Here is a 14,553-nt window from a genome sequence, read left to right on the forward strand (position 1 = left end):
CAGGACTGGGGACTTAATGTTGAATCCAGAAGAATCTTGCTTCTGTGATTTTTCTTGGCCTGATTCTTCAATTTATTACTGGGAGCAAAACCCCATATTGAAAAAAAACAGGTTTAAAGGAATGCTTTTGAAATTTCTTTTCAGTCGCTGCATAAACTGGTTTTTAGAGGTATAAAAAATGTTTTCTTCGATTCTCCCTTCATGTCCAGAGGTCACCTTCCCTGAAGTAGCCTCAGATGTGGGCAGCCTGTCTAATCGCAGACAGCCTTGCTTGCTCTGTATCTCACTGCACGCATTCTAAACATAATATTTTTAGAAAACTATCTTACTTCCTTTTCTATAATATTTTACAGTATTTTTAAATAGTGTGGCCCAATGATTATATACTATTTCTTGAGGTAGTAGAGGAATTTAGCCTTCCTTAATATACATACAGTCCCTAATTTTTAAAATGTTTGTTCAAAATTCCCTTTGCCACTTGGTTTGGAACTCAAGTAATTTTCCTATGGAGACGGTGGTGGATTTGATGGTTAGGTCTCCAGGCTGGCCTATGATAGTTTATTTAACTGGTGACATTGCTCAAGGATAATATTGTGCTCACAGCATGAAAGAGGCTAAAGACCATGTTCATGGATATTTCTACATCTTTAGGATTCAAGAAAGATGCCAAAAGCATACGCTTAACCCAAAGCCCCAGACAGTGTGTGATAGGAAAGTCCTTCACCTTCTCCACCAGCTGAGGGTAGAGGAACCACAGTCTATGGTTCCCTGCGTGATTGGAATGTTTATTGGGGAAGGTGTGGTGAGTAGGAATGGGATGTACGGCATGGAGCCAAGAACGCCAGAGGATGTATAGGAAGATAAAAGCTGGAACCTGGTCCTGGGTGGCCACCAGATGCATTCACACCACCCTCTTTCTCATTTGCCTTGGATGCTATAATTGATTTGCCAATTTCTTTGTTCCTGGCTGTCGTGTGGCCCTTCCAATCTAGCATTTTGTTTTACTTCTACCTGCTCTGGCACCTGCAGAGCAAACATGGTCTCATAGCTCCTTTCTTCCTGAATGAGCACACAACACTCCCGAATGCGATTTTCTTTTCAACACTGCTATAGCAACAGGGGGTAGCATGAGGAATAAAAAATCTCCTCTCAAATGCCTTTCCTTTCTTCCTTATAAATATCATTTTGGAGAAAAAGTCACCCATGAATGATGTATGGATTTTTAGATGATCTGAGGTGTAGATTCCCATCTCACCATGAAAGCAACAGAAGTAAGCCTCAGAATTCCCTCAGAGGAGTTGGGATTGATTGCAGCTGGGTCTGGGGTGGAGATGGGAATCAAGATCAAAGCATCACTGTAATACATACAAGAGCCTGGATTTTTCCAGGTGACTTGGACTCATGCAAGGAGTGGAATCTTACTCAAATCAAGAAGTTCCATATATGTATTTTATCCAGATAATATAAATCGCCGGTGTGGACCCTCGTCAGTAATTTTCAGTGAGGCCAGGGTTATTGCCTTTTATACAAAAACTCAGTTAGTAGTATTTTAAATGATAATTCTTAGAAAGTATATCTGAAAAATCTTTTTGTTCAAATATCGTAGAGTGGAAAATATTAGACAGTCGTGAGTCATCAGCAAAGTGATATGTCACTGAAAATAGGAGAATTAGTTTTAAGTGTAAACTTTATATTAATGACAGAAGGCAAAACAATAATCTGGACTGAAGTACTCGTTAAGTTCTGCTAAATATTGTGGGCCTTCCCACCAACCTCAGGTTGCTTTTCCCAAGAGTGAAACTGGTTGTCACACTTGAGAATTTTCTCCCACAACCCAGTATATGCCTTTTCTGTATAAATAAAACTCCACTTGGAAAACAAGTCAAATACGGCAGAAGACCCTGCCCTGCCCTGCCCTGGAAAAACCTACCGCTCAAATATTGAATGTGACTGGTTTTCAGAATGCCTTTTCATGCACCTCTAATTATCTTTGAACTTTTTATACAATTAAAATTTACAAATACTGGGACTTCCTTGGCGGTCCCCCGGTTAAGACTTCGCCTTGCAATGCAGGGGGTGCAGGTTTGATCCCTGGTCGGGGAGCTAAGATCCCACAGGCCTCGCAGCCAAAAAACCAAAAACCGAAAACAGAAGCAATACTGTAACAAATTCAATAAAGACTTTTAAAAAAGGTCCACATCAAAAAAAAAAAAAATCTTCGAAAACAAAATTTACACATAGTCATGAAATAAGTCAAAGTTCTTGAAAGTGTTCATTGATCAACACATATCATGAGAATTACTCTGATAACATACGTCCACCAAGAAACCAAAGGCATTTGCTTTCGATGTTAATAATTCATAGTATGCTAATCTATAGTAATCCACCCTAGAATTAAGTACAGAATTCTCTGGCAGCCACAGATGTACAAATGTCTTTCTGCTTTTGTATAGTTTGCTTCAACCAAAATACGAGTTTCACCTCTCAGACAAAACCAGGGAATTTCAGACAGTAGAGGCTTCCATGGAGAAGACATGTGGAGTGCTAGGGAGAAGATGCAGAGAATATTAAATAACGCAGGGCCCGGAGGACGGAGGAACGCCAGCGGAAAGTAGCGAAGAGCAACGTAAGTGACAGAACGAGAAGAATCCCGAGAATAATGACAAAGATACTGGGACGGTGAGCAACAGGCTGGCCTCCTTAGCTTTGCCGTATTTTTAGGAAATTCCATCCAGTTGTCTATCTTTAGATTAATAATAAGTTTTGTTTAAGGAGACAGTGAAACATTCCTTCCTTTAATTACCTTCTGAGGAAACAGGGCCCTGTAACCATGCAAAGAGATTTCTAAGAAATAGTCTAAGTCTAGACGTTTCCTTCAGGTGGCATTTTTGTTTATCTGCCACGTTTCCATCCTCTGAGTGATTCTGCCCCCAGCCTGGAATATTTTTTCCTTTTATCCATATAGACCATGGGGTGGGGGGGTGGGGATGAATGTTTCTTTTTCTTGGATGTTCCTGAAGCCTTAGCTGCTCTGAAAGGGTAAGAGATGTAGACTCTCCAAGGGGTTCTTTTCCTGCCTCCGTTGCAACCTCTTGCTTGTTGAGAGGTCTGTTGGTCTTCTGTAGATGCCAACATTGTGGCATTATGCCTCCATAAGTTCTTATACTTTTTCAGCCATCCATGCAACCAGTAATTAAGAAGTGCCTCCTATATAGGCAGCCCCATCCTTTTTACTAGGGATCTAAAGAGGAATGAGACAGTGCCCCTTGTCCTTACAAAATTTGGTTGTGCTGTGGACCCAGTTAATGCAACAGCCCTGCTTGGAAATGTCTGCTTGAGCTCTCATGCTAGTGGTATGCAGATCCACTGAGATTCCTTCAGATTTCAGCAAGGCCACACAGATACTTGAAAAGGTATATTATATCTACCTCTCCAAACTCAACGTTACAAAAACAGTTAGTATTGAATGTTTAACTAAAACATTCATTAGCCCTCTTTTCTAACTGTTTCTCATGGTTTGGATCCCTAGAAACAGTTGGTCTTTTCCCTGAAATGTTTTTTTCTATCACTTAAGCCAAGCAGTAAGAGTTCTTACTGAATTTACTACTGAACTAACATTTTAAAGGATAACTCATCTGACATCTCTGAATGTCTGCAATGAACACATTTACATAAGAAGTGCGAACATGTCTAGAAGTCATCTAGAAGCTCACAATTTCCAAAATTATTTATATGTGCATTTCCTGGAGATCAGCCACAAGGTAGAAAACTCAGAAAGTATTAATATTTGATACCTGTGAAGCACTGAGGAAATTATATGTTGATTTGTCTTCTTTGAACCCTCTTGCATGAGTGCTAGTTAGTTCCGCTGTTGAGTTCGTGGTATTCACGCTGTCAAGTTCAGTGTTTCAGCCTCTGCACAGACTATTTTGCTTTCAACCGAGTGCATTTCTCACTCTGGTCAGCTCTTTTTCAAGTGCACACCAAAGGTAAGGGCACATAGATGGCTCATTCTGGATCCGTCATCATCTTGGAAAAGACAAGGCAACATGTATGTTTCATATCTGGTGAATCAGTCAAGGGAGGGTCAGTAATTTCTTCTTAGGTAGGCGGTACCGGGGTCAAGTACCCTGTTCCTTTGGGCAGAAGCCAGATGTCTGAAAGCTGCAGGATGAACTCCCCATTAGACCTGCTCTCTTGATCGCACCCACCATCACCAGCGCTGCCTCCCTGGATGACGCCTTCAGCCTTGGCTACTGCCCGGCTCAGGAAGCTAGCAATCCAGGCTTAGTAGATATCTCCTTCAAGAAAGTAAGGCTCAAGGAGAACACAAACTGGCAGCTCATAGCTGAATTCACCCCAAAGATATATCTGACCCACACAGAGTTCTTTTCCATAATGTGAATCAGCAGCTGAATTTCCAGCTTCTTTGGCAGATGGAAGGGTCAGGCACTACAGAGCCCAAGCATCTGCAGGTCACAGGTGGCTGGAGCCGAGCAGCTGCTGCTCCATTCCTTCTAGGCACGGGGCCTTCCATCTGCCGCACTTCCAGGCTCATCCACCCACTTATGCACATTTCCTGCCTGGCCTCAGTAGGCTTAGTATTCAGGCAGTGCCTAACCCCGTCCTCTTTGCGATGAGCTTGACGGCCATTGCACTGTGAGTCAACGGTAGGCATTTCACTGGGGATGCAGGGGTTGTTAAATGGCTGCTCATAACACACTTGGTGGGGAAACAACCCATCTGACGTTCTTTGGGGCCATTCATATTTTGTCTTCAGTAAATAAAAATGAGACTCATTCTGTCCTGGGCTCGCATGGGAATAATTTACGGATGTGGATTAAGCAGAATCTTTACATTCTTATAATCCAACCACCTGAAGGAGATGTTCATTGCTTGGTAGACTGATATTTCTGCCTGCAGACACTCTTGTTAAAACTAGAGGGTCCACTGAAGGTTTACGAACACAGTCATATTTTGAGATCAAGTGTGTCTTTGTCCTAAAAACAGAATCGCCGATTTGGTGGGCATCAGCTAGTCTCATTTTTGTGTGCTCTCCTCTTCGTGGAAAAAGAAAGTGAAACTAATGCTTTCAGTTCAAGATTTTGATTTACCATAAAAGGTTAGCTAGAATCTTATTTTAATAATTTAATCCCCGTCTTCATCATGATTCTGTTATAGAAAATAATAACTTACTTGAGGGACTAGTCTGTCAGAGAGATGAACAGAAATACAACTTGTTCAATATATTCGATTTCTTTCCCGTGATACAGCTTGCCAGGGCTCCTTAGAAGCTGAAGCGGTGGGACTCTGATTGGGTAGGGGCTTCTGCTGTCATAAGCAGACATGTTTGCAGCATCCTTCTGGGGGAGGCCTAGGCTAGGACGTGGTTGACCACCCAGGCAGCGGTGACCTGGCAGGGAGCCTAGCAGCCCACAGGTCCATCAGCAAGTGCTCGGCACCTGGTTCTTACACACAGTCATTGCTGCCTCTCATCCAGGGCTCCAGGCTCTGTCTGCTTTAGGCCCTACCCCAGGGGCCTCGCCTTTCCCTGATTCCCAAGCTCCCGGAGGGTTTCTGAGCACTGACTTCCACTGGCACCATGAGAGGTACAGACCTGCTCTTTGGAGTCACTGTCTCCGGGTCCCACTGTCACTACACCCCGGAGGGGATTCCCATGCCGGGGAGCACAGCGAGCTAACACCTCTAAGCTCATGCTGGTTTGCACAAGTCCTTGGCGTATTGTGCAAGCCCGCTGACACTGTTCACGCTGCCTTTTCCACGTCTGTGAGATACGACCGGCAATACTGACATGGCTCTTAAGGCTTTGATAACAATTTCTTAGGGGGCTTCCCTGGTGGCGCATTGGTGGAGAATCCGCCTGCCGACGCCGGGGACACGGGTTCGAACCCCGGTCTGGGAGGATCCCGCATGCCGCGGAGCAGCTAAGCCCGTGCGCCACAACTACCGAGCCTGCGCGTCCGGAGCCTGTGCTCCGCAACAAGAGGCCGCGATAGGGAGAGGCCCGCGCACCGCGATGAAGAGTGGCCCCCGCTCGCCGCAACTAGAGAAAGCCCTCGCACAGAAACGGAGACCCAAGACAGCAAAAATAAATTAATAAATTAATAAACTCCTACCCCCAACATCTTCTTAAAAAAAAAAAAAGATTAGGAAATACGGAGGACAAAGACCACTGAAGAAAAATGAGCAAACGACGATTTAAATAAAGAAGGTGAAATGAGGGAACATTTATGTTTACCTACCATGAGTGGTGTCATCTTGTGAGGTAACGGTCAAACCCAATTCTAGCCGGCTGTCTCCATTCCTTCGCAGAGCATCTCTGGTTATAGCCCTTTAAAAATGAAGATCAGTTATTTATGTTGACTTAATTCAGCAGTTCTCAGTATCTTCTAAGTCACTTAGGAGCTTAAAAAAAAATGTCTTAGTACCTCCTGGAAAATCAGGGGAGCATCTATTAAAATTAAAACAGAGACAATAACGATACTTCAGGGAAGGGACTTTTAGGGGACCTAGTGTAGTAGCTATTTCTCTGACCTCTACATATGCTGGCAGTCCCCAGGGGAATTTTCGATTGACCTTTCCTAAAAAGCACGGGCTGCAGTGCCTGGAGGTTGAGGAAGGAATTTTGGATATCAGCCTCAGTTTTGATGAGTGCAGGGCAGGAGGGGTGCCACTGACAGCCAGTCTATAGAGGTCACTTTGGTGAACTGTGGTTTAATTAACCATTTTTTAAAAAATAGACCAGCTCAGGATTAGGACTTGTCAATATCAGACTTGGAGCCCATGTTCTGGGACCACATATAAGCCGGTTCTTTTAGGAATATATGTTTTGTATCTATATTGAAATATTCAGGTACCTCCTGAAGCTTTTGATTCTCCTGGCCATTGAAATTACAATGGAAGCTGAAGAAATTTTCATATATAGAACATATTTTATATGTTCATATTGAATTGGTGTGGAAGAGAATCTCCAAAGAGAGGCAACAGGGAAACACAAGATTACCTATTCATCTTATTTTAAATTATGGTTTTTTGATGTGAATTAAAAATATAATCTGACTAAAGAAAAGCCACAACAAAAACTAGACAGAAGAGCCCTCTTTCCCTCAAAACAGCTTCTCCACACCCTTCCTGCTTGACATACGCGCACTTGGCCCTCCTCTTCCCTCCAGAGGTTCCTTCCTGCTGGAAACTGTCCTCCCCTCCCCGTGGGCCCTAAGACCTGTAATATCATGTGCCTTCTAACATCAGAAGCAGTGATCAAAGGGGCAGGAGTTCAATAAGAGGCTCTCAGTTGGTAACTGGTCCTCATCTGGATTCCTGATCTCTCTATATTTCCAAAATGTATTTCACCCCAGAGTACACTTAATTCAGAGTGTACCAACAAGCTATATTTCTCAGGAAAAAGTTTAATCATCAAACGGTATTTTTAGAAAAATGCTACCACCAAAAAACACCCATAGCTTTCCTACCATCTAAGATCAGATCTCTTAAACCTCTTGAAGCTCACAGCTGGCAGGGGTGTAATTCATTTTTTAACGTCACACATACAGTCCTCAAGATAGCCCAACACATAGACCAGGGTATGGCCAGAGTTTTCTGGCCTAGATGCCAGGAAGCAGTGCGGCTGAGGGTTCAGTAGTACCAGAGGTCATCTTTATTTACGTCTTTATCCACACAACGGATGGTGTGTAAGCTGAGGCAGAGGGGAAAAGCAGCCTGGGTGAGCCCAGTTAATGCTTTTAGTTAACTTCAAGGCTGATTTACAGTTCAGTTACATCTGGGTGGTTGGACACGTCTGTTTGTCAAATTCAAGTCCAAAGCATTGTAACTAATTTCTATAATACAGATTTGCCCATTGCTGGGCTCTCTGTAGGATACTCTTTCTTTCCAGGTGGTTGGGAATTTTCATCCTATATGGCATTTTCATTTCAGTTAATAAGCAAGAATGTGAATATGTTCTAAAACATATATTATTATATATCAATTTAAGAAATTGCACATTTGTTTTCCATGAATATTTTAGCGAGACTTCTGCTAAAGTGAAAAGAAAGAAAAAAGAAAAACATGATCTGATGTCCTAGGGCACATTCTTATTTGGAAAACTTACAGACAAGATTGAAGCTAAGGGATGAAATAGAATAATTCCTATTTAATAATCAAATATCTAAATCTAAAAAATGAAGCTATAATATAGCCATCTGAAGAATTTGAATGTTAGCTATTTGCAATGACTGTTCAAAGACAGTATGATAATATTTACATATAAACCATTATATCTCATTATTTTTATTTGTATATCAGTACATGAGATATTTTTCCCAATTAATTTTAAATTCCTAGAACTTTTTGAAAAACAAAAAAAGATCTGATCTTATCCAAAGTTTTGAGTTTCCATTTAGTATATATAGTTAACATACATGAATTCTTCCTCTATTTGTATCAATTCCATACATATCTATATATTCCAATAAAATAAAGGATATTTATTTCATGGGAGAAATTAAGCGTATGTACTAAAACTGTTTTATATTAACTGCAGAAATACCCACTTAATGTGTGAAAAATATCCACATGTATAAATTATAACATAATGGGATAAGAAATCATACTTGTAGAAATGAGGCTTTTATTGGGAATTGGATCCCAGTGTGTAGGAATATTGGCTGACCTTGACCATAAAGAATATTTACTGGTTATTTTGAAAACAAAGACTCTCGGCTATTTAATAAATAAACATTTTGTTTATTAAGTACACAAAGTTTGGTCAAAGCATTGCACAAAGAATGAATATTTTTGTTAGAATGTGTCAAAAGCTTGGCTTTTAAGCTTGACATTTAGTTGACTGGGTCACACAGGGCAAACTCCCTGTCCTTTGCAAAGTTATGGAGTTGGAAATGAACTTATATCAAACTTGCATTTGATAGTTTAGTTTTATCTGTGCTTTTGGAATTATTAAGACTGTTTTAACAGCTTTATTAGAATGTTATTTCTTTTTTCTTTAATATGGGACATTTAAATGGTTCCTGAATTTGAAACTAATTGTATCTTGGGAACAAAATTACTTTTGATGGGAACATATCTTTGAATTATAAATGCAAGTTAATAGATAAGTATTACTTAATTTGTTACACATTTTAAAATATTTATATTTAATCTTTACAAAGAACCTTTCACGTACAAACTAATTCTTTGATTAGACTTCCTGATCACATTAGCAAATATTAATTGAATGAGAATTGAACATTATAATAAAGAGATATGAAGCCAAAACTAAAAAAAAGAGATTAAGGTCTAAACACACTGCATGCCCATGTATATGCAGTCACAGTTTTACAGAAAATACTGTGCATTTGAATCGTCATTCTTTACAGTGGCCACATAGCAGAAGTGCTTAAATGTAAACATTTTCAGCATGAAGGGTGGGGATTGTGCAAAATTATAATTGCATCAAAACTATGAGAAATTGCAGAAAATTCCTATTTTTGAATGTCTGTCTTCAAAGAGTAAAACTTCAACTAGCTATCTTCCCTCGAGAAGGATGTCTAAATCACACTTGTCTTTTTCTTTAACAGATAATTCTGAAATAATCAGCAGAAATGGAATGGAATGCCAAGAATCTGCATTGAGAATAACTAAACATTGTTACTGTACATACTATCCTGTTTCCTCCTCAATAGAATTGCCACAAACTGCATGCTAAATAAAGATTTAGTTCTTCTGGACAGACCACAACTCTAAGAAGCTAGTGCTGCTATATCATATATGAGTATTAAATATGGTATGCTTAGTATATTCCAACCTAAGATAGTTAACTACCTGAGACCAGCTGTGATGTTTAAAGACATAAAGGATTAAAGTTTACTTTTAAAGGGTTTCTAAACATAGTTTCTGTCCTAGGAATATTGTCTTATCTCCATAACTATAGCTGATGCAGAAAGTCCAACCAATTTACTCATTTTGACTCAGAATATTTCAAAGTTAGCAATAAACAATTAGCATTAGTTTTAAAAAAAAAAAAAAAAAACCTATTCCAAGGGCAGGTTCGATTCTAACTTCAATTACTGTCATTTCATTTACCTACTGGATCAAAGCTCTGTTTCACTTCTTGACAACACGAATGCCGCAGCGAAGATGAGAAGTGAAGTAAAACCGTTACCTGTCCTGCAGGTCTAAAATTTGAATGGAAATTCAAGCACAAGTACTGGGGACACATCAAAGTGTGGTGTTTGGTTTGCCTGGAGATGCCGCATTGAATCATGTGATTCTAGAATAACATTAACTAGATTGAAAAAGAAACTTTGCACGGTATGATCTTCATACCCCACCAAACAAAGTCTTGAAGGTATTATTTTACAAGTATATTTTTAAAATTGTTTTATAAGAGAGACTTTGTAGAAGTGCCTAGATTTTGCCAGACTTCATCCAGCTTGATAAGAATGAGAGGCCCATGCCAACAGTCTAATCAAAAGGATTAGTCTTTCAAACTCACCATCCGGTTGCCTGTTACAGAATAACTCTTCTGAACTAAAAACCTAGACAAACAAGGAAGCTGTAGGTGAGGAGATCTGTATAATATTCTAATTTAAGTAAGTTTGAGTTTAGTCACTGAAAATTTGACTGTGACTTTAATCTAAATTACTATGTAAACAAAAAGTAGATAGTTTCACTTTTGAAAAAATCCATTACTGTTTTGCATTTCAAAAGTTGGATTAAAAGGTTGTAACTGACTACAGCATGGAAAAAAATAGTTCTTTTAATTCTTTCACCTTAAAGCATATTTTATGTCTCAAAAGTATAAAAAACTTTAATACAAGTACATACATATTATATATACACATACATATATATATACTATATATGGATGAAACATATTTTAATGTTGTTTACTTTTTTAAATACTTGGTTGATCTTCAAGGTAATAGCGATACAATTAAATTTTGTTCAGAAAGTTTGTTTTAAAGTTTATTTTAAGCACTATCGTACCAAATATTTCATATTTCACATTTTATATGTTGCACATAGCCTATACAGTACCTACATAGTTTTTAAATTATTGTTTAAAAAACGAAACAGCTATTATGAATTACTATTATGTGTAATTGTTTAAAACATCCATTTTCTTTGTGAGCGTATTAGTGATTGAAGTATTTTGACTTTTGAGATTGAATGTAGAATATTTTAAATTTTGACGCCACCGCCTGTTCTGAAAACTAGATGCACCAACCATATCATTTTTGTTTGAGAAAAAAGAAATCTGCCATTTTAATTAATGTTGGTCAAAGTCTAATGACTATTTATCTTATATCGTAGATTTGATAACCCTATCCAAAAAAAATCACATTCTAAGTGTAATCTTACATAGTGCTTGTATTGTTGCATTTGTTTTAATTTGTGGGAAAGTATTGTATCTAACTTGTATTTCTTTGGTAGTTTCATCTTTATGTATTATTGATATTTGTAAGTTTCTCAGCTATAACAATGTAGTTAAGCTACAACTTGCCTAAAACATTCAAACTTATTTTCTTTTTTCTTTTTTTCTTTGTTAATTCACTTAAACTCATTGAAAACATAGTATACATTACTAAAAGGTAAATTATGGGAATCACTGAGATATTTTTGTAGACTAATTATTGTAACATTGTCTTTTTTTTTTCTTTTGTTTCATGATTTTGATTTTTAAAGTTTTTAGCACACAACTATTTTCAGCCCTTTAATAATGGAGCATCAAAAACATCACCTATCCCCCCCAAGCGAATATAGAAGACTGTATTTTTACTATGATATCCATTTTCCAGAATTGTGATTGTAATATGCAAAGAGTCATAAATATGCCATTTACAATAAGGAGGAGGCAAAGCAAATGCATAGATGTACAAATATATGTACAACAGATTTTGCTTTTTATTTATTTATAATGTAATTTTATAGAATAATTCTGGGATTTGAGAGGATCTAAAACTATTTTTCTGTATAAATATTATTTGCCAAAAGTTTGTTTATATTCAGAAGTCTGACTATGATGAATAAATCTTAAATGCTTTGTTTAATTACAGAACAAAATCACCAATATCTAAGACATGATGATAGCAATTCAACAAATACTGTAGTTAAGAGATGAACTCGCCACTTGTACGGGAACTACATTTCACTCTTGGTTTTCAGGATATAACAGCACTTCACCTAAATATTCTTTGAGCCATATCACTGGTAACATTTCTACTAAATCTTTCTGTAACACTTAAAGAATTCCCTCATTCATTACCTTACAGTGTAAACAGGAGTCTAATTTGTATCAATTCTATGTTTTGGTTGTAATATTCAGTTCACTCACCCAATGTACAACCAATGAAATAAAAGAAGCATTTAAAAGGATTTCTAGTCATCCTCCTTTTTTTGTTGTTGAGACAGATTGATAATTAGCCAAACCAAATGCTTTTTACATTCATACAGATAACATTTCGTAGCTTCAAAGAAGAGCAGGCTTTGGATTTGGGGGCTTTTTAACAGTAAGAAGAACAATTTACAAGGGTCACTTGGGAACTACTTCTATTATTCTTTGAAATTAGAAATAAAAATAAATCCCACCACTCAGCCCTCATCTTCAGAATTCCGCCTGAATATGAAGGGATATGAAGAAATCAGTAACCAAATGGGGAACAAAACGTCACTTGATTAACCGACAAGAAAATGCCCATTGATCCATAAGACAGGCTTTCAGGTAAGAGCCTGATTGAGCAACATGTCTTAGACCTTAGGCTGCAGATAGAGGCAGAATGATGAAACCTGTTCTACGTGGACATCCTGGCTGGGTGGACTGAGGAGAGCACAGGAGCTGAGCATCACACCTGAGGGCAGGTGCTCTACAAAGTGAGGCCTCCTGAGAGGTGCGGGGCACCTTCTCAGTCTTCTCCTTTCTCTGTCCTTTGGGCCCCATGATATTTCTCAGGGAAGGTGGGAACTGTCCTTGTCATGCAGAGGTTGGCGGAAGTCACCTCCTCTGTGGGCCAAGGCAGGAACAGGGAGAGAAGAAGATTTTCTCCATGGCAGGTTTAAAGCTTCAGGCCTTCTGAGTGATTATGAGACCCCTTGTTAGGGGAGACAACACAAACATTCAACAGGCCAGGCATATACAAATAAAGGCACTTGTATTTTTATTAAACAGTACCATCAGGAATCCCAAGGGTAAAAATACTTTCACACCTTTGTGGATGTTTGAAGAATTGGCTATATGTTTGGGTGAGCAATTTCTTTTACTGTAAAAGCAGAGGAAAAGCTGCTATTCCATCAGTCACTCCTGACAAGAAAACATTCTCTGTTAAGTTAGTTCAAGGTGTCACGTTTCGAGAACAAGTTGTTATTTTAAGTGAAAAGTCTAAGACAAACTGTACTCAAAAATTTTCACACCTGGCTTATGAAGTGTAATTTTCATCAGTAGACTGACTTTTTATGGTACTTACTACATCAAAATCAAAAGAGGAATTTAAACATTAGAGGATAAAACCAGTGTATCTCTTCAGCACAGAAAATATTTAAAGATAAAATATCAATTATTCTATAATTATCTGCCAATAGGAAGGTGTTATTTTAATTTGGGGCAGCCCAAACTAAAAATAATGTTTCAGACTCAGAAATATACTCTGTTTATTATTAACCACAGTTCTTTTGCAATACTTTAAAGCTTTTAGGGGCAGCCAGGCAAACCAAAATATAGTTCAACATTCTGACGTCCCGGGAGAAGGAAATACTGGCTCGCTAAAGAATGAGTTCTTCTTCCCTGCCACATATCCTAGGGTCTCTGAAATAATAGGCTACCGTTGCTGTTGGACTGGGCTGTGTCCATAGAAATGACTGAGTCACTATGAATCAGAACGATTCATACAAAATGAACACAGTCGTGACTTCCCTCCATGCTTTTGGCGGGAGGGGGGATGGCAGGGATGGGGAAGGGCTCGGATTGAGAATATTCCCCAGGGACTAGCTTACGTGTCAAGCATTATGCGAAATAGTCCATACAGGTTTCTATATAGAAACTCACCCCGGTTGTTGAGGAGGAGAATTACTAATAACTAATAAGTAAGTTCTAACAGCTGCAGAGACTCTTAATCAAGATACACAGAGGCTCTGCTGTGACAAGCAGCTTGATTCTAGATCGACACTACCTTCCCGAGTCTGCCCTCAGGGTGACTAGGTCCGCAGCTGTCCAGGCGAGTTCAAATGCATGACCAACAGTCATGTGACTTTCTCCCTCTGCTTCAGCGACTCTGAAGAATGATGGCCCACCCACTTGAGGTGTCCTTTTAGGCCCCCCATGTAAATGTCATATGTGTTACGTGGCCTATATTTTAAAAAACCCATTTCAGACATCCCCTCCAAAGTTGGTGAAAACATATAGCTATTTTCATGAAATAGGGTGTAATCAGAAAGTAACTCTGTTTTGTTCATGTATACTTGACACAATCCTTAGCATTCTGAAGGAGCTATTATACCTGTAATGTACATGCGATTATCAAGACACATAAAAATTAAGTA

General features: G+C 38.7%; 1 protein-coding gene across 12 annotated transcripts in view; it reads left to right on the forward strand.

The window, feature by feature from the left end:
• Positions 1-12,396, forward strand: part of MBNL2 (muscleblind like splicing regulator 2) — a 154,459-nt gene extending 142,063 nt beyond the window's left edge. For all 12 annotated transcript variants that reach the window (XM_059042028.2, XM_067016573.1, XM_067016571.1 and 9 more), the window contains one exon: positions 9,597-12,396. In XM_059042028.2, the coding sequence (XP_058898011.1) occupies positions 9,597-9,724 (128 nt within the window). In that variant the 3' untranslated portion in view covers positions 9,725-12,396. The remainder of the gene's footprint in view (positions 1-9,596) is intronic.
• The last annotated feature ends 2,157 nt before the right edge of the window (positions 12,397-14,553 follow it).

This window comes from Kogia breviceps, chromosome 16 (genome assembly GCF_026419965.1).
Source record: "Kogia breviceps isolate mKogBre1 chromosome 16, mKogBre1 haplotype 1, whole genome shotgun sequence".
Taxonomy (NCBI): Eukaryota; Metazoa; Chordata; class Mammalia; order Artiodactyla; family Physeteridae; genus Kogia; species Kogia breviceps.